The sequence below is a fragment of the Oncorhynchus keta genome, unplaced genomic scaffold, assembly GCF_023373465.1.
Source record: "Oncorhynchus keta strain PuntledgeMale-10-30-2019 unplaced genomic scaffold, Oket_V2 Un_scaffold_18976_pilon_pilon, whole genome shotgun sequence".
Taxonomy (NCBI): domain Eukaryota; kingdom Metazoa; phylum Chordata; class Actinopteri; order Salmoniformes; family Salmonidae; genus Oncorhynchus; species Oncorhynchus keta.
The window spans coordinates 137,411-157,525 of NW_026290843.1; the positions used below are offsets into that span (position 1 = coordinate 137,411).

A 20,115-nucleotide genomic window follows, 5' to 3' on the forward strand; every position below is an offset into this window, starting at 1 on the left:
AGCTGCTACCCCTACCCATCTTCCTCTTATCTCCATCTCTAGAAGCTGCTCCCTACCCATCTTCCCTATCTCCATCTCTAGAAGCTGCTCCCTACCCATCTTCCTCCCTCCATCTCTAGAAGCTGCTCCCTACCCATCTTCCCCTCCTCCATCTCTAGAAGCTGCTCCCTACCCATCTTCCCTATCTCCATCTCTAGAAGCTGCTCCCTACCCATCTTCCCTCCCTCCATCTCTAGAAGCTGCTCCCTACCCATCTTCCCTCCCTCCATCTCTAGAAGCTGCTCCCTACCCATCTCCCCTCCCTCCATCTCTAGAAGCTGCTCCCTACCCATCTTCCCTATCTCCATCTATAGAAGCTGCTCCCTACCCCATCTTCCCTATCTCCATCTCTAGAAGCTGCTCCCTACCCATCTTCCTATCTCCATCTCTAGAAGCTGCTCCCTACCCATCTTCCCTATCTCCATCTCTAGAAGCTGCTCCCTACCCATCTTCCCTATCTCCATCTCTAGAAGCTGCTCCCTACCCATCTTCCCTATCTCCATCTCTAGAAGCTGCTCCCTACCCATCTTCCCTCCCTCCATCTCTAGAAGCTGCTCCCTACCCATCTTCCCTATCTCCATCTCTAGAAGCTGCTCCCTACCCATCTTCCCTATCTCCATCTCTAGAAGCTGCTCCCTACCCATCTTCCCTATCTCCATCTCTAGAAGCTGCTCCCTACCCATCTTCCCTCCCTCCATCTCTAGAAGCTGCTCCCTACCCATCTTCCCTATCTCCATCTCCAGAAGCTGCTCCCTACCCATCTTCCCTATCTCCATCTCTAGAAGCTGCTCCCTACCCATCTTCCCTCCCTCCATCTCTAGAAGCTGCTCCCTACCCATCTTCCCTCCATCTCTAGAAGCTGCTCCCTACCCATCTTCCCTCCCTCCATCTCTAGAAGCTGCTCCCTACCCATCTTCCCTATCTCCATCTCTAGAAGCTGCTCCCTACCCATCTTCCTCCCTCCATCTCTAGAAGCTGCTCCCTTCCCATCTTCCCTCCTCCATCTCTAGAAGCTGCTCCCTACCCATCTTCCCTATCTCCATCTCTAGAAGCTGCTCCCTACCCATCTTCCCTCCTCCATCTCTAGAAGCTGCTCCCTACCCATCTTCCCTCCCTCCATCTCTAGAAGCTGCTCCCTACCCATCTTCCCTATCTCCATCTCTAGAAGCTGCTCCCTACCCATCTTCCCTATCTCCATCTCTAGAAGCTGCTCCCTACCCATCTTCCCTATCTCCATCTCTAGAAGCTGCTCCCTACCCATCTTCCCTCCCTCCATCTCCAGAAGCTGCTCCCTACCCATCTTCCCTATCTCCATCTCCAGAAGCTGCTCCCTACCCATCTTCCCTATCTCCATCTCTAGAAGCTGCTCCCTACCCATCTTCCCTCCCTCCATCTCTAGAAGCTGCGCCCTACCCATCTTCTCCTCCATCTCTAGAAGCTGCTCCCTACCCATCTTCCCTATCTCCATCTCCAGAAGCTGCTCCCTACCCATCTTCCCTATCTCCATCTCTAGAAGCTGCTCCCTACCCATCTTCCCTCCTCCATCTCTAGAAGCTGCTCTCTCTTTCCCATCTTCCCTCCCTCCATCTCTAGAAGCTGCTCCCTACCCATCTTCCCTATCTCCATCTCTAGAAGCTGCTCCCTACCCATCTTCCCTCCCTCCATCTCTAGAAGCTGCTCCCTACCCATCTTCCCTCCCTCCATCTCTAGAATCTGCTCCCTACCCATCTTCCCTCCCTCCATCTCTAGAACTGCTCCCTACCCATCTTCCCTCCTCCATCTCTAGAAGCTGCTCCCTACCCATCTTCCCTCCTCCATCTCTAGAAGCTGCTCCCTACCCATCTTCCCTCCCTCCATCTATAGAAGCTGCTCCCTACCCATCTTCCCTCCTCCATCTCTAGAAGCTGCTCCCTACCCATCTTCCCTATCTCCATCTCTAGAAGCTGCTCCCTACCCATCTTCCCTCCCTCCATCTCCAGAAGCTGCTCCCTACCCATCTTCCCTATCACCATCTCTAGAAGCTGCTCCCTACCCATCTTCCCTCTCCATCTCCAGAAGCTGCTCCCTACCCATCTTCCTCCCTCCATCTCTAGAAGCTGCGCCCTACCCATCTTCCCTCCCTCCATCTCTAGAAGCTGCTCCCTACCCATCTTCCCTCCCTCCATCTCTAGAAGCTGCTCCCTACCCATCTTCCCTCCCTCCATCTCTAGAAGCTGCTCCCTACCCATCTTCCCTCCCTCCATCTCTAGAAGCTGCTCCCTACCCATCTTCCCTATCTCCATCTCTAGAAGCTGCTCCCTACCCATCTTCCCTCTCTCCATCTCTAGAAGCTGCTCCCCTACCCATCTTCCTCCCTCCATCTCTAGAAGCTGCTCCCTACCCATCTTCCCTCCTCCATCTCTAGAAGCTGCTCCCTACCCATCTTCCCTATCTCCATCTCCAGAAGCTGCTCCCTACCCATCTTCCCTATCTCCATCTCTAGAAGCTGCTCCCTACCCATCTTCCCCTATCTCCATCTCCAGAAGCTGCTCCCTACCCATCTTCCCTATCTCCATCTCTAGAAGCTGCTCCCCTACCCATCTTCCCTATCTCCATCTCCAGAAGCTGCTCCCTACCCATCTTCCCTCCCTCCATCTCTAGAAGCTGCTCCCTACCCATCTTCCCTCCTCCATCTCTAGAAGCTGCTCCCTACCCATCTTCCCTCCCTCCATCTCTAGAAGCTGCTCCCTACCCATCTTCCCTCCTCCATCTCTAGAAGCTGCTCCCTACCCATCTTCCTCCCTCCATCTCTAGAAGCTGCTCCTACCCATCTTCCCCTATCTCCATCTCTAGAAGCTGCTCCCTACCCATCTTCCCTCCCTCCATCTCTAGAAGCTGCTCCCTACCCATCTTCCTCCCTCCATCTCTAGAAGCTGCTCCCTACCCATCTTCCCTATCTCCATCTCTAGAAGCTGCTCCCTACCCATCTTCCCTCCCTCCATCTCTAGAAGCTGCTCCCTACCCATCTTCCCTCCCTCCATCTCTAGAAGCTGCTCCCTACCCATCTTCCCTCCCTCCATCTCTAGAAGCTGCTCCTACCCATCTTCCCTATCTCCATCTCTAGAAGCTGCTCCTACCCATCTTCCCTCCCTCCATCTCTAGAAGCTGCTCCTACCCATCTTCCCTCCCTCCATCTCTAGAAGCTGCTCCCCTACCCATCTTCCCTCCCTCCATCTCTAGAAGCTGCTCCCTACCCATCTTCCCTCCCTCCATCTCTAGAAGCTGCTCCCTACCCATCTTCCCTCCCTCCATCTCTAGAAGCTGCTACCCTACCCATCTTCCCTATCTCCATCTCTAGAAGCTGCTCCCTACCCATCTTCCTCCTCCATCTCTAGAAGCTGCTCCCTACCCATCTTCCCTCCATCTCTAGAAGCTGCTCCCTACCCATCTTCCCTCCCTCCATCTCCAGAAGCTGCTCCCTACCCATCTTCCCTATCTCCATCTCTAGAAGCTGCTCCCCTACCCATCTTCCCTCCTCCATCTCTAGAAGCTGCTCCCTTCCCATCTTCCCTCCCTCCATCTCTAGAAGCTGCTCCCTACCCATCTTCCCTATCTCCATCTCTAGAAGCTGCTCCCTACCCATCTTCCTCCCTCCATCTCTAGAAGCTGCTCCCTACCCATCTTCCCTCCCTCCATCTCTAGAAGCTGCTCCCTACCCATCTTCCCTCCCTCCATCTCTAGAACTGCTCCCTACCCATCTTCCTCCTCCATCTCTAGAAGCTGCTCCTACCCATCTTCCCTCCTCCATCTCTAGAAGCTGCTCCCTACCCATCTTCCCTCCCTCCATCTCTAGAAGCTGCTCCCTACCCATCTTCCCTATCTCCATCTCCAGAAGCTGCTCCCTACCCATCTTCCCTATCTCCATCTCTAGAAGCTGCTCCCTACCCATCTTCCCTATCTCCATCTCCAGAAGCTGCTCCTACCCATCTTCCTATCTCCATCTCTAGAAGCTGCTCCCTACCCATCTTCCCTATCTCCATCTCTAAGCTGCTCCCTACCCATCTTCCCTCCCTCCATCTCTAGAAGCTGCTCCCTACCCATCTTCCCTCCTCCATCTCTAGAAGCTGCTCCCTACCCATCTTCCCTCCTCCATCTCTAGAAGCTGCTCCCTACCCATCTTCCCTCCTCCATCTCTAGAAGCTGCTACCCCCTACCCATCTTCCCTATCTCCATCTCTAGAAGCTGCTCCCTACCCATCTTCCCTCCCTCCATCTCTAGAAGCTGCTCCCTACCCATCTTCCCTCCCTCCATCTCTAGAAGCTGCTCCCTACCCATCTTCCCTATCTCCATCTCTAGAAGCTGCTCCCTACCCATCTTCCCTCCCTCCATCTCTAGAAGCTGCTCCCTACCCATCTTCCCTCCCTCCATCTCTAGAAGCTGCTCCCTACCCATCTTCCCTCCCTCCATCTCTAGAAGCTGCTCCCTACCCATCTTCCCTATCTCCATCTCTAGAAGCTGCTCCCTACCCATCTTCCCTCCCTCCATCTCTAGAAGCTGCTCCCTACCCATCTTCCCTATCTCCATCTCTAGAAGCTGCTCCCTACCCATCTTCCCTATCTCCATCTCTAGAAGCTGCTCCCTACCCATCTTCCCTCCCTCCATCTCTAGAAGCTGCTCCCTACCCATCTTCCCTATCTCCATCTCTAGAAGCTGCTCCCTACCCATCTTCCCTATCTCCATCTCTAGAAGCTGCTCCCTACCCATCTTCCCTATCTCCATCTCTAGAAGCTGCTCCCTACCCATCTTCCCTCCTCCATCTCTAGAAGCTGCTCCCTACCCATCTTCCCTCCCCTCCATCTCTAGAAGCTGCCCCTACCCATCTTCCCTCCTCCATCTCTAGAAGCTGCTCCTACCCATCTTCCCTCCCTCCATCTCTAGAAGCTGCTCCCTACCCATCTTCCTCCTCCATCTCTAGAAGCTGCTCCCTACCCATCTTCCCTGTCTCCATCTCTAGAAGCTGCTCCCTACCCATCTTCCCTCCCTCCATCTCTAGAAGCTGCTCCCTACCCATCTTCCCTCCCTCCATCTCTAGAAGCTGCTCCCTACCCATCTTCCCTCCCTCCATCTCTAGAAGCTGCTCCCTACCCATCTTCCCTCCTCCATCTCTAGAAGCTGCTCCCTACCCATCTTCCCTCCTCCATCTCTAGAAGCTGCTCCTACCCATCTTCCCTCCTCCATCTCTAGAAGCTGCTCCCTACCCATCTTCCCTATCTCCATCTCTAGAAGCTGCTCCCTACCCATCTTCCCTCCCTCCATCTCTAGAAGCTGCTCCTACCCATCTTCCCTCCATCTCTAGAAGCTGCTCCCTACCCATCTTCCCTATCTCCATCTCCAGAAGCTGCTCTACCCATCCATCTTCCCTATCTCCATCTCTAGAAGCTGCTCCCCTACCCATCTTCCCTCCCTCCATCTCTAGAAGCTGCTCCCCTCCCATCTTCCCTCCCTCCATCTCTAGAAGCTGCTCCCTACCCATCTTCCCTATCTCCATCTCTAGAAGCTGCTCCCTACCCATCTTCCCTCCCTCCATCTCTAGAAGCTGCTCCCTACCCATCTTCCCTGTCTCCATCTCTAGAATCTGCTCCCTACCCATCTTCCTTCCCTCCATCTCTAGAAGCTGCTCCCTACCCATCTTCCCTCCCTCCATCTCTAGAAGCTGCTCCCTACCCATCTTCCCTATCTCCATCTCTAGAAGCTGCTCCTACCCATCTTCCTCCCTCCATCTCTAGAAGCTGCTCCCTACCCATCTTCCCTATCTCCATCTCCAGAAGCTGCGCCCTACCCATCTTCCCTCCCTCCATCTCTAGAAGCTGCTCCTACCCATCTTCCCTATCTCCATCTCTAGAAGCTGCTCCCTACCCATCTTCCTCCCTCCATCTCTAGAAGCTGCTCCCTACCCATCTTCCCTATCTCCATCTCCAGAAGCTGCTCCCTACCCATCTTCCCTATCTCCATCTCTAGAAGCTGCATTCCCTACCCATCTTCCCTCCGTCTCCATCTCCGAAGCTGGTCCTACCCATCTTCCCTGTCTCCATCTCTAGAAGCTGCTCTCTACCCATCTTCCCTGTCTCCATCTCAGAAGCTGCTCCCTACCCATCTTCCCTCCCTCCATCTCTAGAAGCTGCTCCTACCCATCTTCCCTCCCTCCATCTCTCTAGAAGCTGCTCCCTACCCATCTTCCCTCCTCCATCTCTAGAAGCTGCTCCCTACCCATCTTCCTCCCTCCATCTCTAGAAGCTGCTCCCTACCCATCTTCCCTCCCTCCATCTCTAGAAGCTGCTCCCTACCCATCTTCCCTATCTCCATCTCTAGAAGCTGCTCCCTACCCATCTTCCCTCCTCCATCTCTAGAAGCTGCTCCCTACCCATCTTCCCTCCTCCATCTCTAGAAGCTGCTCCCTACCCATCTTCCTGTCTCCATCTCTAGAAGCTGCTCCCTACCCATCTTCCCTCCCTCCATCTCTAGAAGCTGCTCCCTACCCATCTTCCTCCCTCCATCTCTAGAAGCTGCTCCCTACCCATCTTCCCTCCCTCCATCTCTAGAAGCTGCTCCCTACCCATCTTCCCTATCTCCATCTCTAGAAGCTGCTCCCTACCCATCTTCCCTCCCTCCATCTCTAGAAGCTGCTCCCTACCCATCTTCCCTCCTCCATCTCTAGAAGCTGCTCCCTACCCATCTTCCCTCCCTCCATCTCTAGAAGCTGCTCCCTACCCATCTTCCCTCCCTCCATCTCTAGAAGCTGCTCCCTACCCATCTTCCCTCCCTCCATCTCTAGAAGCTGCTCCCTACCCATCTTCCCTCCCTCCATCTCTAGAAGCTGCTCCCTACCCATCTTCCCTCCCTCCATCTCTAGAAGCTGCTCCCTACCCATCTTCCCTCCCTCCATCTCTAGAAGCTGCTCCCCTACCCATCTTCCCTCCCTCCATCTCTAGAAGCTGCTCCCTACCCATCTTCCCTCCCTCCATCTCTAGAAGCTGCTCCCTACCCATCTTCCCTATCTCCATCTCTAGAAGCTGCTCCCTACCCATCTTCCCTCCCTCCATCTCTAGAAGCTGCTCCCACGATCTCCATCCCATCTTCCTCCCTCCATCTCTAGAAGCTGCTCCCTACCCATCTTCCCTATCTCCATCTCTAGAAGCTGCTCCCTACCCATCTTCCCTCCCTCCATCTCTAGAAGCTGCTCCCTACCCATCTCCCCTATTCCATCTCTAGAAGCTGCTCCCTACCCATCTTCCCTCCCTCCATCTCTAGAAGCTGCTCCCTACCCATCTTCCCTATCTCCATCTCTAGAAGCTGCTGCCCATCTTCCATCTCCATCTCTAGAAGCTGCTCCCTACCCATCTTCCCTATCTCCATCTCTAGAAGCTGCTCCCTACCCATCTTCCCTCCCTCCATCTCTAGAAGCTGCTCCCTACCCATCTTCCCTCCCTCCATCTCTAGAAGCTGCTCCCTACCCATCTTCCCTATCTCCATCTCTAGAAGCTGCTCCCTACCCATCTTCCCTCCCTCCATCTCTAGAAGCTGCTCCCTACCCATCTTCCCTATCTCCATCTCTAGAAGCTGCTCCCTACCCATCTTCCTATCTCCATCTCTAGAAGCTGCTCCCTACCCATCTTCCCTCCCTCCATCTCTAGAAGCTGCTCCCTACCCATCTTCCCTCCCTCCATCTCTAGAAGCTGCTCCCTACCCATCTTCCCTCTCCATCTCTAGAAGCTGCTCCCTACCCATCTTCCCTATCTCCATCTCTAGAAGCTGCTCCCTACCCATCTTCCCTCCCTCCATCTCTAGAAGCTGCTCCCTACCCATCTTCCCTCCCTCCATCTCTAGAAGCTGCTCCCTACCCATCTTCCCTCCCTCCATCTCTAGAAGCTGCTCCCTACCCATCTTCCCTATCTCCATCTCTAGAAGCTGCTCCCTACCCATCTTCCCTATCTCCATCTCTAGAAGCTGCTCCCTACCCATCTTCCCTCCCTCCATCTCTAGAAGCTGCTCCCTACCCATCTTCCCTATCTCCATCTCCAGAAGCTGCTCCCTACCCATCTTCCCTATCTCCATCTCTAGAAGCTGCTCCCTACCCATCTTCCCTCCCTCCATCTCTAGAAGCTGCTCCCTACCCATCTTCCCTCCCTCCATCTCTAGAAGCTGCTCCCTACCCATCTTCCCTATCTCCATCTCCAGAAGCTGCTCCCTACCCATCTTCCCTATCTCCATCTCTAGAAGCTGCTCCCTACCCATCTTCCCTCCCTCCATCTCTAGAAGCTGCTCCTTCCCATCTTCCTCCTCCATCTCTAGAAGCTGCTCCCTACCCATCTTCCCTATCTCCATCTCTAGAAGCTGCTCCCTACCCATCTTCCCTCCCTCCATCTCTAGAAGCTGCTCCCTACCCATCTTCCCTGTCTCCATCTCTAGAAGCTGCTCCCTACCCATCTTCCCTCCCTCCATCTCTAGAACTGCTCCCTACCCATCTTCCTCCTCCATCTCTAGAAGCTGCTCCCTACCCATCTTCCCCCCTCCATCTCTAGAAGCTGCTCCCTACCCATCTTCCCTCCCTCCATCTCTAGAAGCTGCTCCCTACCCATCTTCCCTATCTCCATCTCCAGAAGCTGCTCCCTACCCATCTTCCCTATCTCCATCTCTAGAAGCTGCGCCCTACCCATCTTCCCTCCCTCCATCTCTAGAAGCTGCTCCCTACCCATCTTCCCCTCCATCTCCAGAAGCTGCTCCCTACCCATCTTCCCTCCTCCATCTCTAGAAGCTGCTCCCTACCCATCTTCCCTATCTCCATCTCTAGAAGCTGCTCCCTATCCATCTTCCCTCCCTCCATCTCTAGAAGCTGCCCCTACCCATCTTCCCTATCTCCATCTCTAGAAGCTGCTCCATACCCATCTTCCTCCCTCCATCTCTAGAAGCTGCTCCCTACCCATCTTCCCTCCTCCATCTCTAGAAGCTGCGCCCTACCCATCTTCCCTCCTCCATCTCTAGAAGCTGCTCCCTACCCATCTTCCTCCCTCCATCTCTAGAAGCTGCTCCTACCCATCTTCCCTCCCTCCATCTCTAGAAGCTGCCTCCCTACCCATCTTCCCTATCTCCATCTCTAGAAGCTGCTCCCTACCCATCTTCCCTATCTCCATCTCTAGAAGCTGCTCCCTACCCATCTTCCCTCCCTCCATCTCTAGAAGCTGCTCCCTACCCATCTTCCCTCCTCCATCTCTAGAAGCTGCTCCCTACCCATCTTCCTCCTCCATCTCTAGAAGCTGCTCCCTACCCATCTTCCCTATCTCCATCTCTAGAAGCTGCTCCCTACCCATCTTCCCTATCTCCATCTCTAGAAGCTGCTCCCTACCCATCTTCCCTATCTCCATCTCTAGAAGCTGCTCCCTACCCATCTTCCCTCCCTCCATCTCCAGAAGCTGCTCCCTACCCATCTTCCCTATCTCCATCTCCAGAAGCTGCTCCCTACCCATCTTCCCTATCTCCATCTCTAGAAGCTGCTCCCTACCCATCTTCCCTCCCTCCATCTCTAGAAGCTGCTCCTCCCATCTTCCCTCCATCTCTAGAAGCTGCTCCCTACCCATCTTCCCTATCTCCATTCTAGAAGCTGCTCCCTACCCATCTTCCCTATCTCCATCTCTAGAAGCTGCTCCCTACCCATCTTCCTCCCTCCATCTCTAGAAGCTGCTCCTTCCCATCTTCCCTCCTCCATCTCTAGAAGCTGCTCCCTACCCATCTTCCCTATCTCCATCTCTAGAAGCTGCTCCCTACCCATCTTCCCTCCCCTCCATCTCTAGAAGCTGCTCCCTACCCATCTTCCTCCCTCCATCTCTAGAAGCTGCTCCCTACCCATCTTCCCTCCCTCCATCTCTAGAAGCTGCTCCCTACCCATCTTCCCTATCTCCATCTCTAGAAGCTGCTCCCTACCCATCTTCCCTCTCCATCTCTAGAAGCTGCTCCCTACCCATCTTCCTCCCTCCATCTCCAGAAGCTGCTCCCTACCCATCTTCCCTATCTCCATCTCCAGAAGCTGCTCCCTACCCATCTTCCCTATCTCCATCTCTAGAAGCTGCTCCTACCCATCTTCCCCTCCATCTCTAGAAGCTGCTCCCTACCCATCTTCCCTCCATCTATAGAAGCTGCTCCCTACCCATCTTCCCTATCTCCATCTCCAGAAGCTGCTCCCTACCCATCTTCCCTCCTCCATCTCTAGAAGCTGCTCCCTACCCATCTTCCCTCCTCCATCTCTAGAAGCTGCTCCTCCCATCTTCCTCCTCCATCTCTAGAAGCTGCTCCCTACCCATCTTCCCTCCCTCCATCTCTAGAAGCTGCTCCCTACCCATCTTCCCTCCCTCCATCTCTAGAAGCTGCTCCCTACCCATCTTCCCTCCTCCATCTCTAGAAGCTGCTCCTACCCATCTTCCTCCCTCCATCTCTAGAACTGCTCCCTACCCATCTTCCTCCTCCATCTCTAGAAGCTGCTCCCTACCCATCTTCCCTCCCTCCATCTCTAGAAGCTGCTCCCTACCCATCTTCCTCCTCCATCTCTAGAAGCTGCTCCCTACCCATCTTCCCTCCTCCATCTCTAGAAGCTGCTCCCTACCCATCTTCCCTATCTCCATCTCTAGAAGCTGCTCCTACCCATCTTCCCTCCCTCCATCTCTAGAAGCTGCTCCCTACCCATCTTCCCTCCTCCATCTCTAGAAGCTGCTCCCTACCCATCTTCCCTATCTCCATCTCCAGAAGCTGCTCCTACCCATCTTCCCTATCTCCATCTCTAGAAGCTGCTCCCTACCCATCTTCCTCCCTCCATCTCTAGAAGCTGCTCCCTACCCATCTTCCCTCCTCCATCTATAGAAGCTGCTCCCTACCCATCTTCCCTATCTCCATCTCTAGAAGCTGCTCCCTACCCATCTTCCCCTCCATCTCTAGAAGCTGCTCCCTACCCATCTTCCTCTCCCTCCATCTCTAGAAGCTGCTCCCTTCCCATCTTCCCTCCCTCCATCTCTAGAAGCTGCTCCCTACCCATCTTCCCTATCTCCATCTCTAGAAGCTGCTCCCTACCCATCTTCCTCCCTCCATCTCTAGAAGCTGCTCCCTACCCATCTTCCCTCCCTCCATCTCTAGAAGCTGCTCCTACCCATCTTCCCTCCTCCATCTCTAGAAGCTGCTCCCTACCCATCTTCCCTATCTCCATCTCTAGAAGCTGCTCCCTACCCATCTTCCTATCTCCATCTCTAGAAGCTGCTCCCTACCCATCTTCCCTCCCTCCATCTCTAGAAGCTGCTCCCTACCCATCTTCCCTATCTCCATCTCTAGAAGCTGCTCCCTACCCATCTTCCCTATCTCCATCTCTAGAAGCTGCTCCCTACCCATCTTCCCTCCCTCCATCTCTAGAAGCTGCTCCCTACCCATCTTCCCTCCCTCCATCTCTAGAAGCTGCTCCCTACCCATCTTCCCTATCTCCATCTCTAGAAGCTGCTCCCTACCCATCTTCCCTCCCTCCATCTCTAGAAGCTGCTCCCTACCCATCTTCCCTGTCTCCATCTCTAGAAGCTGCTCCCTACCCATCTTCCCTCCCTCCATCTCTAGAAGCTGCTCCCTACCCATCTTCCCTCCCTCCATCTCTAGAAGCTGCTCCCTACCCATCTTCCTCCCTCCATCTCTAGAAGCTGCTCCTTCCCATCTTCCCTCCCTCCATCTCTAGAAGCTGCTCCCTACCCATCTTCCCTATCTCCATCTCTAGAAGCTGCTCCCTACCCATCTTCCCTCCCTCCATCTCTAGAAGCTGCTCCCTACCCATCTTCCCTCCCTCCATCTCTAGAAGCTGCTCCCTACCCATCTTCCCTATCTCCATCTCTAGAAGCTGCTCCCTACCCATCTTCCCTATCTCCATCTCTAGAAGCTGCTCCCTACCCATCTTCCCTATCTCCATCTCTAGAAGCTGCTCCCTACCCATCTTCCCTCCCTCCATCTCTAGAAGCTGCTCCCTACCCATCTTCCCTATCTCCATCTCTAGAAGCTGCTCCCTACCCATCTTCCCTATCTCCATCTCTAGAAGCTGCTCCCTACCCATCTTCCCTCCCTCCATCTCCAGAAGCTGCTCCCTACCCATCTTCCTCCTCCATCTCTAGAAGCTGCTCCCTACCCATCTTCCCTATCTCCATCTCCAGAAGCTGCTCCCTACCCATCTTCCCTATCTCCATCTCTAGAAGCTGCTCCCTACCCATCTTCCCTCCTCCATCTCTAGAAGCTGCTCCCTACCCATCTTCCCTCCCTCCATCTCTAGAAGCTGCTCCCTACCCATCTTCCCTGCCTCCATCTCCAGAAGCTGCTCCCTACCCATCTTCCCTCCCTCCATCTCTAGAAGCTGCTCCCTACCCATCTTCCCTGTCTCCATCTCTAGAAGCTGCTCCCTACCCATCTTCCCTCCCTCCATCTCTAGAAGCTGCTCCCCTACCCATCTTCCTCCTTCCATCTCTAGAAGCTGCTCCCTACCCATCTTCCCTCCCTCCATCTCTAGAAGCTGCTCCCTACCCATCTTCCCTCCCTCCATCTCTAGAAGCTGCTCCCTACCCATCTTCCCTATCTCCATCTCTAGAAGCTGCTCCCTACCCATCTTCCCTATCTCCATCTCTAGAAGCTGCTCCCTACCCATCTTCCCTATCTCCATCTCTAGAAGCTGCTCCCTACCCATCTTCCCTCTCTCCATCTCTAGAAGCTGCTCCCTACCCATCTTCCCTATCTCCATCTCTAGAAGCTGCTCCCTACCCATCTTCCCTATCTCCATCTCTAGAAGCTGCTCCCTACCCATCTTCCTCCTCCATCTCTAGAAGCTGCTCCCTACCCATCTTCCTCCTCCATCCTAGAAGCTGCTCCCACCCATCTTCCCTATTCCATCTCCTAGAAGCTGCTCCCTACCCATCTTCCCTATCTCCATCTCTAGAAGCTGCTCCCTACCCATCTTCCCCCCTCCATCTCTAGAAGCTGCTCCCTACCCATCTTCCCTATCTCCATCTCTAGAAGCTGCTCCCTACCCATCTTCCCTATCTCCATCTCTAGAAGCTGCTCCCTACCCATCTTCCCTCCCTCCATCTCTAGAAGCTGCTCCCTACCCATCTTCCCTATCTCCATCTCTAGAAGCTGCTCCCTACCCATCTTCCCTCCCTCCATCTCTAGAAGCTGCTCCCTACCCATCTTCCCTATCTCCATCTCTAGAAGCTGCTCCCTACCCATCTTCCCTCCCTCCATCTCTAGAAGCTGCTCCCTACCCATCTTCCCTCCCTCCATCTCTAGAAGCTGCTCCCTACCCTCTTCCCTATCTCCATCTCTAGAAGCTGCTCCTACCCATCTTCCTCCCTCCATCTCTAGAAGCTGCTCCCTACCCATCTTCCCTGTTCTCCATCTCTAGAAGCTGCTCCTACCCATCTTCCCTCCCTCCATCTCTAGAAGCTGCTCCCTACCCATCTTCCCTCCCTCCATCTCTAGAAGCTGCTCCCTACCCATCTTCCCTCCCTCCATCTCTAGAAGCTGCTCCTACCCATCTTCCCTCCATCTCTAGAAGCTGCTCCCTACCCATCTTCCCTATCTCCATCTCTAGAAGCTGCTCCCTACCCATCTTCCCTATCTCCATCTCTAGAAGCTGCTCCCTACCCATCTTCCCTCCTCCATCTCTAGAAGCTGCTCCCTACCCATCTTCCCTATCTCCATCTCTAGAAGCTGCTCCCTACCCATCTTCCCTCCCTCCATCTCTAGAAGCTGCTCCCTACCCATCTTCCCTATCCCTCCATCTCTAGAAGCTGCTCCCTACCCATCTTCCCTCCCTCCATCTCTAGAAGCTGCTCCTACCCATCTTCCTCCCTCCATCTCTAGAAGCTGCTCCCTACCCATCTTCCCTCCTCCATCTCTAGAAGCTGCTCCCTACCCATCTTCCTCCCTCCATCTCTAGAAGCTGCTCCCTACCCATCTTTATCTCCATCTCTAGAAGCTGCTCCCTACCCATCTTCCCTATCTCCATCTCTAGAAGCTGCTCCCTACCCATCTTCCCTCCTCCATCTCTAGAAGCTGCTCCCTACCCATCTCCTCCCTCCATCTCTAGAAGCTGCTCCCTACCCATCTTCCCTCCCTCCATCTCTAGAAGCTGCTCCCTACCCATCTTCCCTATCTCCATCTCTAGAAGCTGCTCCCTACCCATCTTCCCTCCCTCCATCTCTAGAAGCTGCTCCCTACCCATCTTCCCTCCTCCATCTCTAGAAGCTGCTCCCTACCCATCTTCCTATCCTCCATCTCTAGAAGCTGCTCCTACCCATCTTCCCTCCCTCCATCTCTAGAAGCTGCTCCCTACCCATCTTCCCTATCTCCATCTCCAGAAGCTGCTCCCTACCCATCTTCCCTCCCTCCATCTCTAGAAGCTGCTCCCTACCCATCTTCCCTATCTCCATCTCCAGAAGCTGCTCCCTACCCATCTTCCCTCCCTCCATCTCTAGAAGCTGCTCCCTACCCATCTTCCCTCCCTCCATCTCCAGAAGCTGCCCCTACCCATCTTCTTCCCTCCATCTCTAGAAGCTGCTCCCTACCCATCTTCCCTCCCTCCATCTCCAGAAGCTGCTCCCTACCCATCTTCCCTATCTCCATCTCTAGAAGCTGCTCCCTACCCATCTTCCCCCTCCATCTCTAGAAGCTGCTCCCTACCCATCTTCCCTCCTCCATCTCTAGAAGCTGCTCCCTACCCATCTTCCTCCTCCATCTCTAGAAGCTGCTCCCTACCCATCTTCCCTCCCTCCATCTCTAGAAGCTGCTCCCTACCCATCTTCCTCTCCCTCCATCTCTAGAAGCTGCTCCCTACCCATCTTCCTCCCTCCATCTCTAGAAGCTGCTCCCTACCCATCTTCCTCCCTCCATCTCTAGAAGCTGCTCCCTACCCATCTTCCCTATCTCCATCTCTAGAAGCTGCTCCCTACCCATCTTCCCTCCCCCTCCATCTCTAGAAGAACCCATCTTCCCTATCTCCATCTCTAGAAGCTGCTCCCTACCCATCTTCCCTCCCTCCATCTCCAGAAGCTGCTCCCTACCCATCTTCCCTATCTCCATCTATAGAAGCTGCTCCTACCCATCTTCCCTATCTCCATCTCTAGAAGCTGCTCCCTACCCATCTTCCCTCCTCCATCTCTAGAAGCTGCTTCCTACCCATCTTCCCCCTCCACCTAGAAGCTTCCCTACCCATCTTCCCTATCTCCATCTCTAGAAGCTGCTCCCTACCCATCTTCCTATCTCCATCTCTAGAAGCTGCTCCCTACCCATCTTCCCCTCCCTCCATCTCTAGAAGCTGCTCCCTTCCCATCTTCCCTCCCTCCATCTCTAGAAGCTGCTCCCTACCCATCTTCCCTATCTCCATCTCTAGAAGATGCTCCCTACCCATCTTCCCTCCCTCCATCTCTAGAAGCTGCTCCCTACCCATCTTCCCTATCTCCATCTCTAGAAGCTGCTCCCTACCCATCTTCCCTCCCTCCATCTCTAGAAGCTGCTCCCTACCCATCTTCCCTGTCTCCATCTCTAGAAGCTGCTCCCTACCCATCTTCCCTCCCTCCATCTCTAGAAGCTGCTCCCTACCCATCTTCCCTCCCTCCATCTCTAGAAGCTGCTCCCTACCCATCTTCCCTCCCTCCATCTCTAGAAGCTGCTCCCTACCCATCTTCCCTCCCTCCATCTCTAGAAGCTGCTCCCTACCCATCTTCCCTATCTCCATCTCTAGAAGCTGCTCCCTACCCATCTTCCCTATCTCCATCTCTAGAAGCTGCTCCCTACCCATCTTCCCTCCCTCCATCTCTAGAAGCTGCCCCCCATCCCATCCATCTCCTACCCATCCCTCCCATCTAGAAGCTGCGCCCTACCCATCTTCCCTCCCTCCATCTCTAGAAGCTGCTCCCTACCCATCTTCCCTCCCTCCATCTCTAGAAGCTGCTCCCTACCCATCTCCTCCTCCATCTCTAGAAGCTGTTCCCTACCCATCTCCCTCCCTCCATCCTAGAAGCTGCTCCCTACCCATCTTCCCTCCCTCCATCTCTAGAAGCTGCTCCCTACCCATCTTCCCTCCTCCATCTCTAGAAGCTGCTCCCTACCCATCTTCCCTATCTCCATCTCTAGAAGCTGCTCCCTACCCATCTTCCCTCCCTCCATCTCTAGAAGCTGCTCCCTACCCATCTTCCCTCCCTCCATCTCTAGAAGCTGCTCCCTACCCATCTTCCCTCCCTCCATCTCTAGAAGCTGCCCCTACCCATCTTCCCTATCTCCATCTCTAGAAGCTGCTCCCTACCCATCTTCCCTCCCTCCATCTCTAGAAGCTGCTCCCTACCCATCTTCCTCCTCCATCTCTAGAAGCTGCTCCCTACCCATCTTCCCTCCCTCCATCTCTAGAAGCTGCTACCTACCCATCTTCCCTCCCTCCATCTCTAGAAGCTGCTCCTACCCATCTTCCCTATCTCCATCTCCAGAAGCTGCTCCCTACCCATCTTCCCTCCCTCCATCTCTAGAAGCTGCTCCCTACCCATCTTCCCTATCTCCATCTCTAGAAGCTGCTCCCTACCCATCTTCCCTCCCTCCATCTCTAGAAGCTGCTCCCTACCCATCTTCCCTATCTCCATCTCTAGAAGCTGCTCCCTACCCATCTTCCCTCCCTCCATCTCTAGAAGCTGCTCCCTACCCATCTTCCCTATCTCCATCTCCAGAAGCTGCTCCCTACCCATCTTCCCTACCTCCATCTCTAGAAGCTGCTCCCTACCCATCTTCCCTCCCTCCATCTCTAGAAGCTGCGCCCTACCCATCTTCCCTCCCTCCATCTCTAGAAGCTGCTCCCTACCCATCTCCTCTCCCTCCATCTCTAGAAGCTGCTCCCTACCCATCTCCCCTCCCTCCATCTCTAGAAGCTGCTCCCTACCCATCTTCCCTATCTCCATCTATAGAAGCTGCTCCCTACCCATCTTCCCTCCATCTCTAGAAGCTGCTCCCTACCCATCTCCTCTCCCTCCATCTATAGAAGCTGCTCCCTACCCATCTCCTCTCCCTCCATCTATAGAAGCTGCGCCCTACCCATCTTCCCTCCCTCCATCTCTAGAAGCTGCTCCCTACCCATCTTCCCTATCTCCATCTCCAGAAGCTGCTCCCTACCCATCTTCCCTCCCTCCATCTCTAGAAGCTGCTCCCTACCCATCTTCCCTGTCTCCATCTCTAGAAGCTGCTCCCTACCCATCTTCCCTATCTCCATCTCCAGAAGCTGCTCCCTACCCATCTTCCCTCCCTCCATCTCTAGAAGCTGCTCCCTACCCATCTTCCCTCCCTCCATCTCTAGAAGCTGCTCCCTACCCATCTTCCCTATCTCCATCTCTAGAAGCTGCTCCCTACCCATCTTCCCTATCACCATCTCTAGAAGCTGCTCCCTACCCATCTTCCCTATCTCCATCTCTAGAAGCTGCTCCCTACCCATCTTCCCTCCCTCCATCTCTAGAAGCTGCTCCCTACCCATCTTCCCTCCCTCCATCTCCAGAAGCTGCTCCCTACCCATCTTCCCTCCCTCCATCTCTAGAAGCTGCTCCCTACCCATCTTCCCTATCTCCATAGTGGGTATAGGGGTTCCATAATGGGTCAAGGGGATCCATAGTGGGTAGAGGGGTTCCACACTGGGTCGAGGGGTTCCACACTGGTTCGAGTTGTTCCATACTGGGTCCAGGGGTTCCAAACTAGGTAGAGGGGTTCCATACTGGGTCCAGGGGTTCCATACTGGGTATAAGGGTTCCATACTGGGTCGAGGTTTTCCATTCTGGGTAGAGGGGTTCCATACTGGAAATAGGGGTTCCATACTGGAAATAGGGATTCCATTCTGGTTAGAGGGGTTCCATACTGGGTAGAGGGGTTCCATACTGGGCAGAGGGGTTCCATACTGGGTAGAGGGGTTCCATAATGGAAATATGGGTTCCATTCTTGGTAGAGGGGTTCCATACTGGGTAGAGGGGTTCCATACTGGGTAGAGGGGTTCCATACTGGGTAGAGGGGTTCCGTACTGGGTAGGGGTTCCATACTGGGTAGAGGGGTTCCATTCTGGGTAGAGGGGTTCCATTCTGGGTAGAGGGGTTCCACACTGGGTAGAGGGGTTCCATACTGGGTAGAGGGGTTCCATTCTGGGTAGAGGGGTTACATACTGGGTCGAGGGCTTCTATACTGGGTAGAAGGGTTCCATTCTGGTTAGAGGGTTTCCATACTGGGTAGGGGGTTTCCCGACTGGGTCGATTGGTTCCATATTGGTTAGAGGGGTTCCATTCTGGGGAGATGGGTTCCATACTGGGTTGAGGGGATCCATACTGGGTTGAGGGGTTCCATACTGGGTCCAGGGGTTCCATACTGGGTCCAGGGGTTCCATACCTGATCGAGGGGTTCTATACTGGTTCGAGGGGTTTCCATACTGGATCGAGGGGTTCCATACCTGTTCGAGGGATTCCATACTGGGTCGAGGGGTTCCATACTGGGTCGAGGGGTTCCATACTGGGTAGAGGGTTTCCATACTGGGTCGAGGGGTTCCATACTGGGTCGAGGGTAGAGGGTTTCCATACTGGGTTGAGGGGTTGCATACTGGGTCGAGGGTTGAGGGGTTCAATACTGGGTAGAGGTGTTCAATACTGGGTTGAGGGGATCCATACTGGGTCCAGGGGTTCCATAACTGGGTCCAGGGGTTCCATAATGGGTCAAGGGTTTCCATACTGGGTAGAGGGGTTCCATACTGGGTCGATGGGTTCCATACTGGGTCGAGGGGTTCAATACTGGGTTGAGGGGTTCCATAATTGGGTATAGGGGTTCCATACTGGGTAGAGGGGTTGCGTGCTGGGTCGAGGGGTTCCATTCTGGGTAGAGGGGTTCCATAACTGGGTCGAGGGGTTCCATAACTGGGTCGAGGGGTTCCATTCTGGGTCGAGGGGTTCCATAACTGGGTCGAGGGGTTCAATACTGGGTCCAGGGGTTCAATACTGGGTCGAGGGGTTCCATAACTGGGTATAGGGGTTCCATACAGGGTCGAGGGGTTCCATACTGGGTCGAGGGCTTCCGTACTGGGTCGATGGGTTCCATACTGGGTCGAGGGTAGAGGGTTTCCATACTGGGTTGAGGGTTTCCATACTGGGTAGAGGGGTTCTGTACTGGTTCGATGGGTTCCATACTGGGTCGAGGGGTTCCATAACTGGGTATAGGGGTTCCATACTAGGTCGAGGGGTTCCATACTGGGTCGATGGGTTCCATACTGGGTCGATGGGTTCCATAACTGGGTATAGGGTTTCCATAACTGGGTAGAGGGGTTCCGTACTGGGTCGAGGGGTTCCATACTGGGTATAGGGGTTCCATAACTGGGTATAGGGGTTCCATACTGGGTAGAGGGGTTCCGTACTGGGTCAATGGGTTCCATACTGGGTAGAGGGGTTCCATACTGGGTAGAGGGGTTCCATTCTGGGTAGAGGGGTTCCATTCTGGGTAGAGGGGTTCCATACTGGGTAGAGGGGGTCCATACTGGGTAGAGGGGTTCCATTCTGGGTAGAGGGGTTACATACTGGGTCGAGGGCTTCTATACTGGGTAGAAGGGTTCCATTCTGGGTAGAGGGTTTCCAAACTGGGTAGGGGGTTTCCCGACTGGGTCGATTGGTTCCATACTGGTTAGAGGGGTTCCATTCTGGGTAGATGGGTTCCATACTGGGTTGAGGGGTTCCATACTGGGTAGAGGGTTTCCATACTGGGTCGAGGGTTTCCATACTGGGTTGAGGGTTTCCATACTGGGTAGAGGGGTTCCGTACTGGGTAGAGGGTTTCCATACTGGGTCGAGGGGTTCCATACTGGGTAGAGGGTTTCCATACTGGGTCGAGGGTTTCCATACTGGGTTGAGGATTTCCATACTGGGTAGAGGGGTTCCGTACTGGGTAGAGGGTTTCCATACTGGGTCGAGGGTTTCCATACTGGGTTGAGGGTTTCCATACTGGGTAGAGGGGTTCCGTACTGGGTCGATGGGTTCCATACTGGGTC

At 54.3% G+C, this 20,115-nt stretch overlaps 1 protein-coding gene across 1 annotated transcript in view; it reads right to left on the minus strand.

Moving 5' to 3' along the window:
* The window catches only part of LOC118382375 (uncharacterized), a 35,895-nt gene extending 16,328 nt beyond the window's left edge, over positions 1-19,567 (minus strand). Inside the window, exon 1 of the mRNA XM_052514669.1 lies at positions 18,318-19,567. Coding sequence (XP_052370629.1) covers positions 18,318-19,567 — 1,250 coding nt within the window. The remainder of the gene's footprint in view (positions 1-18,317) is intronic.
* Between the last annotated feature and the right edge of the window lie 548 nt (positions 19,568-20,115).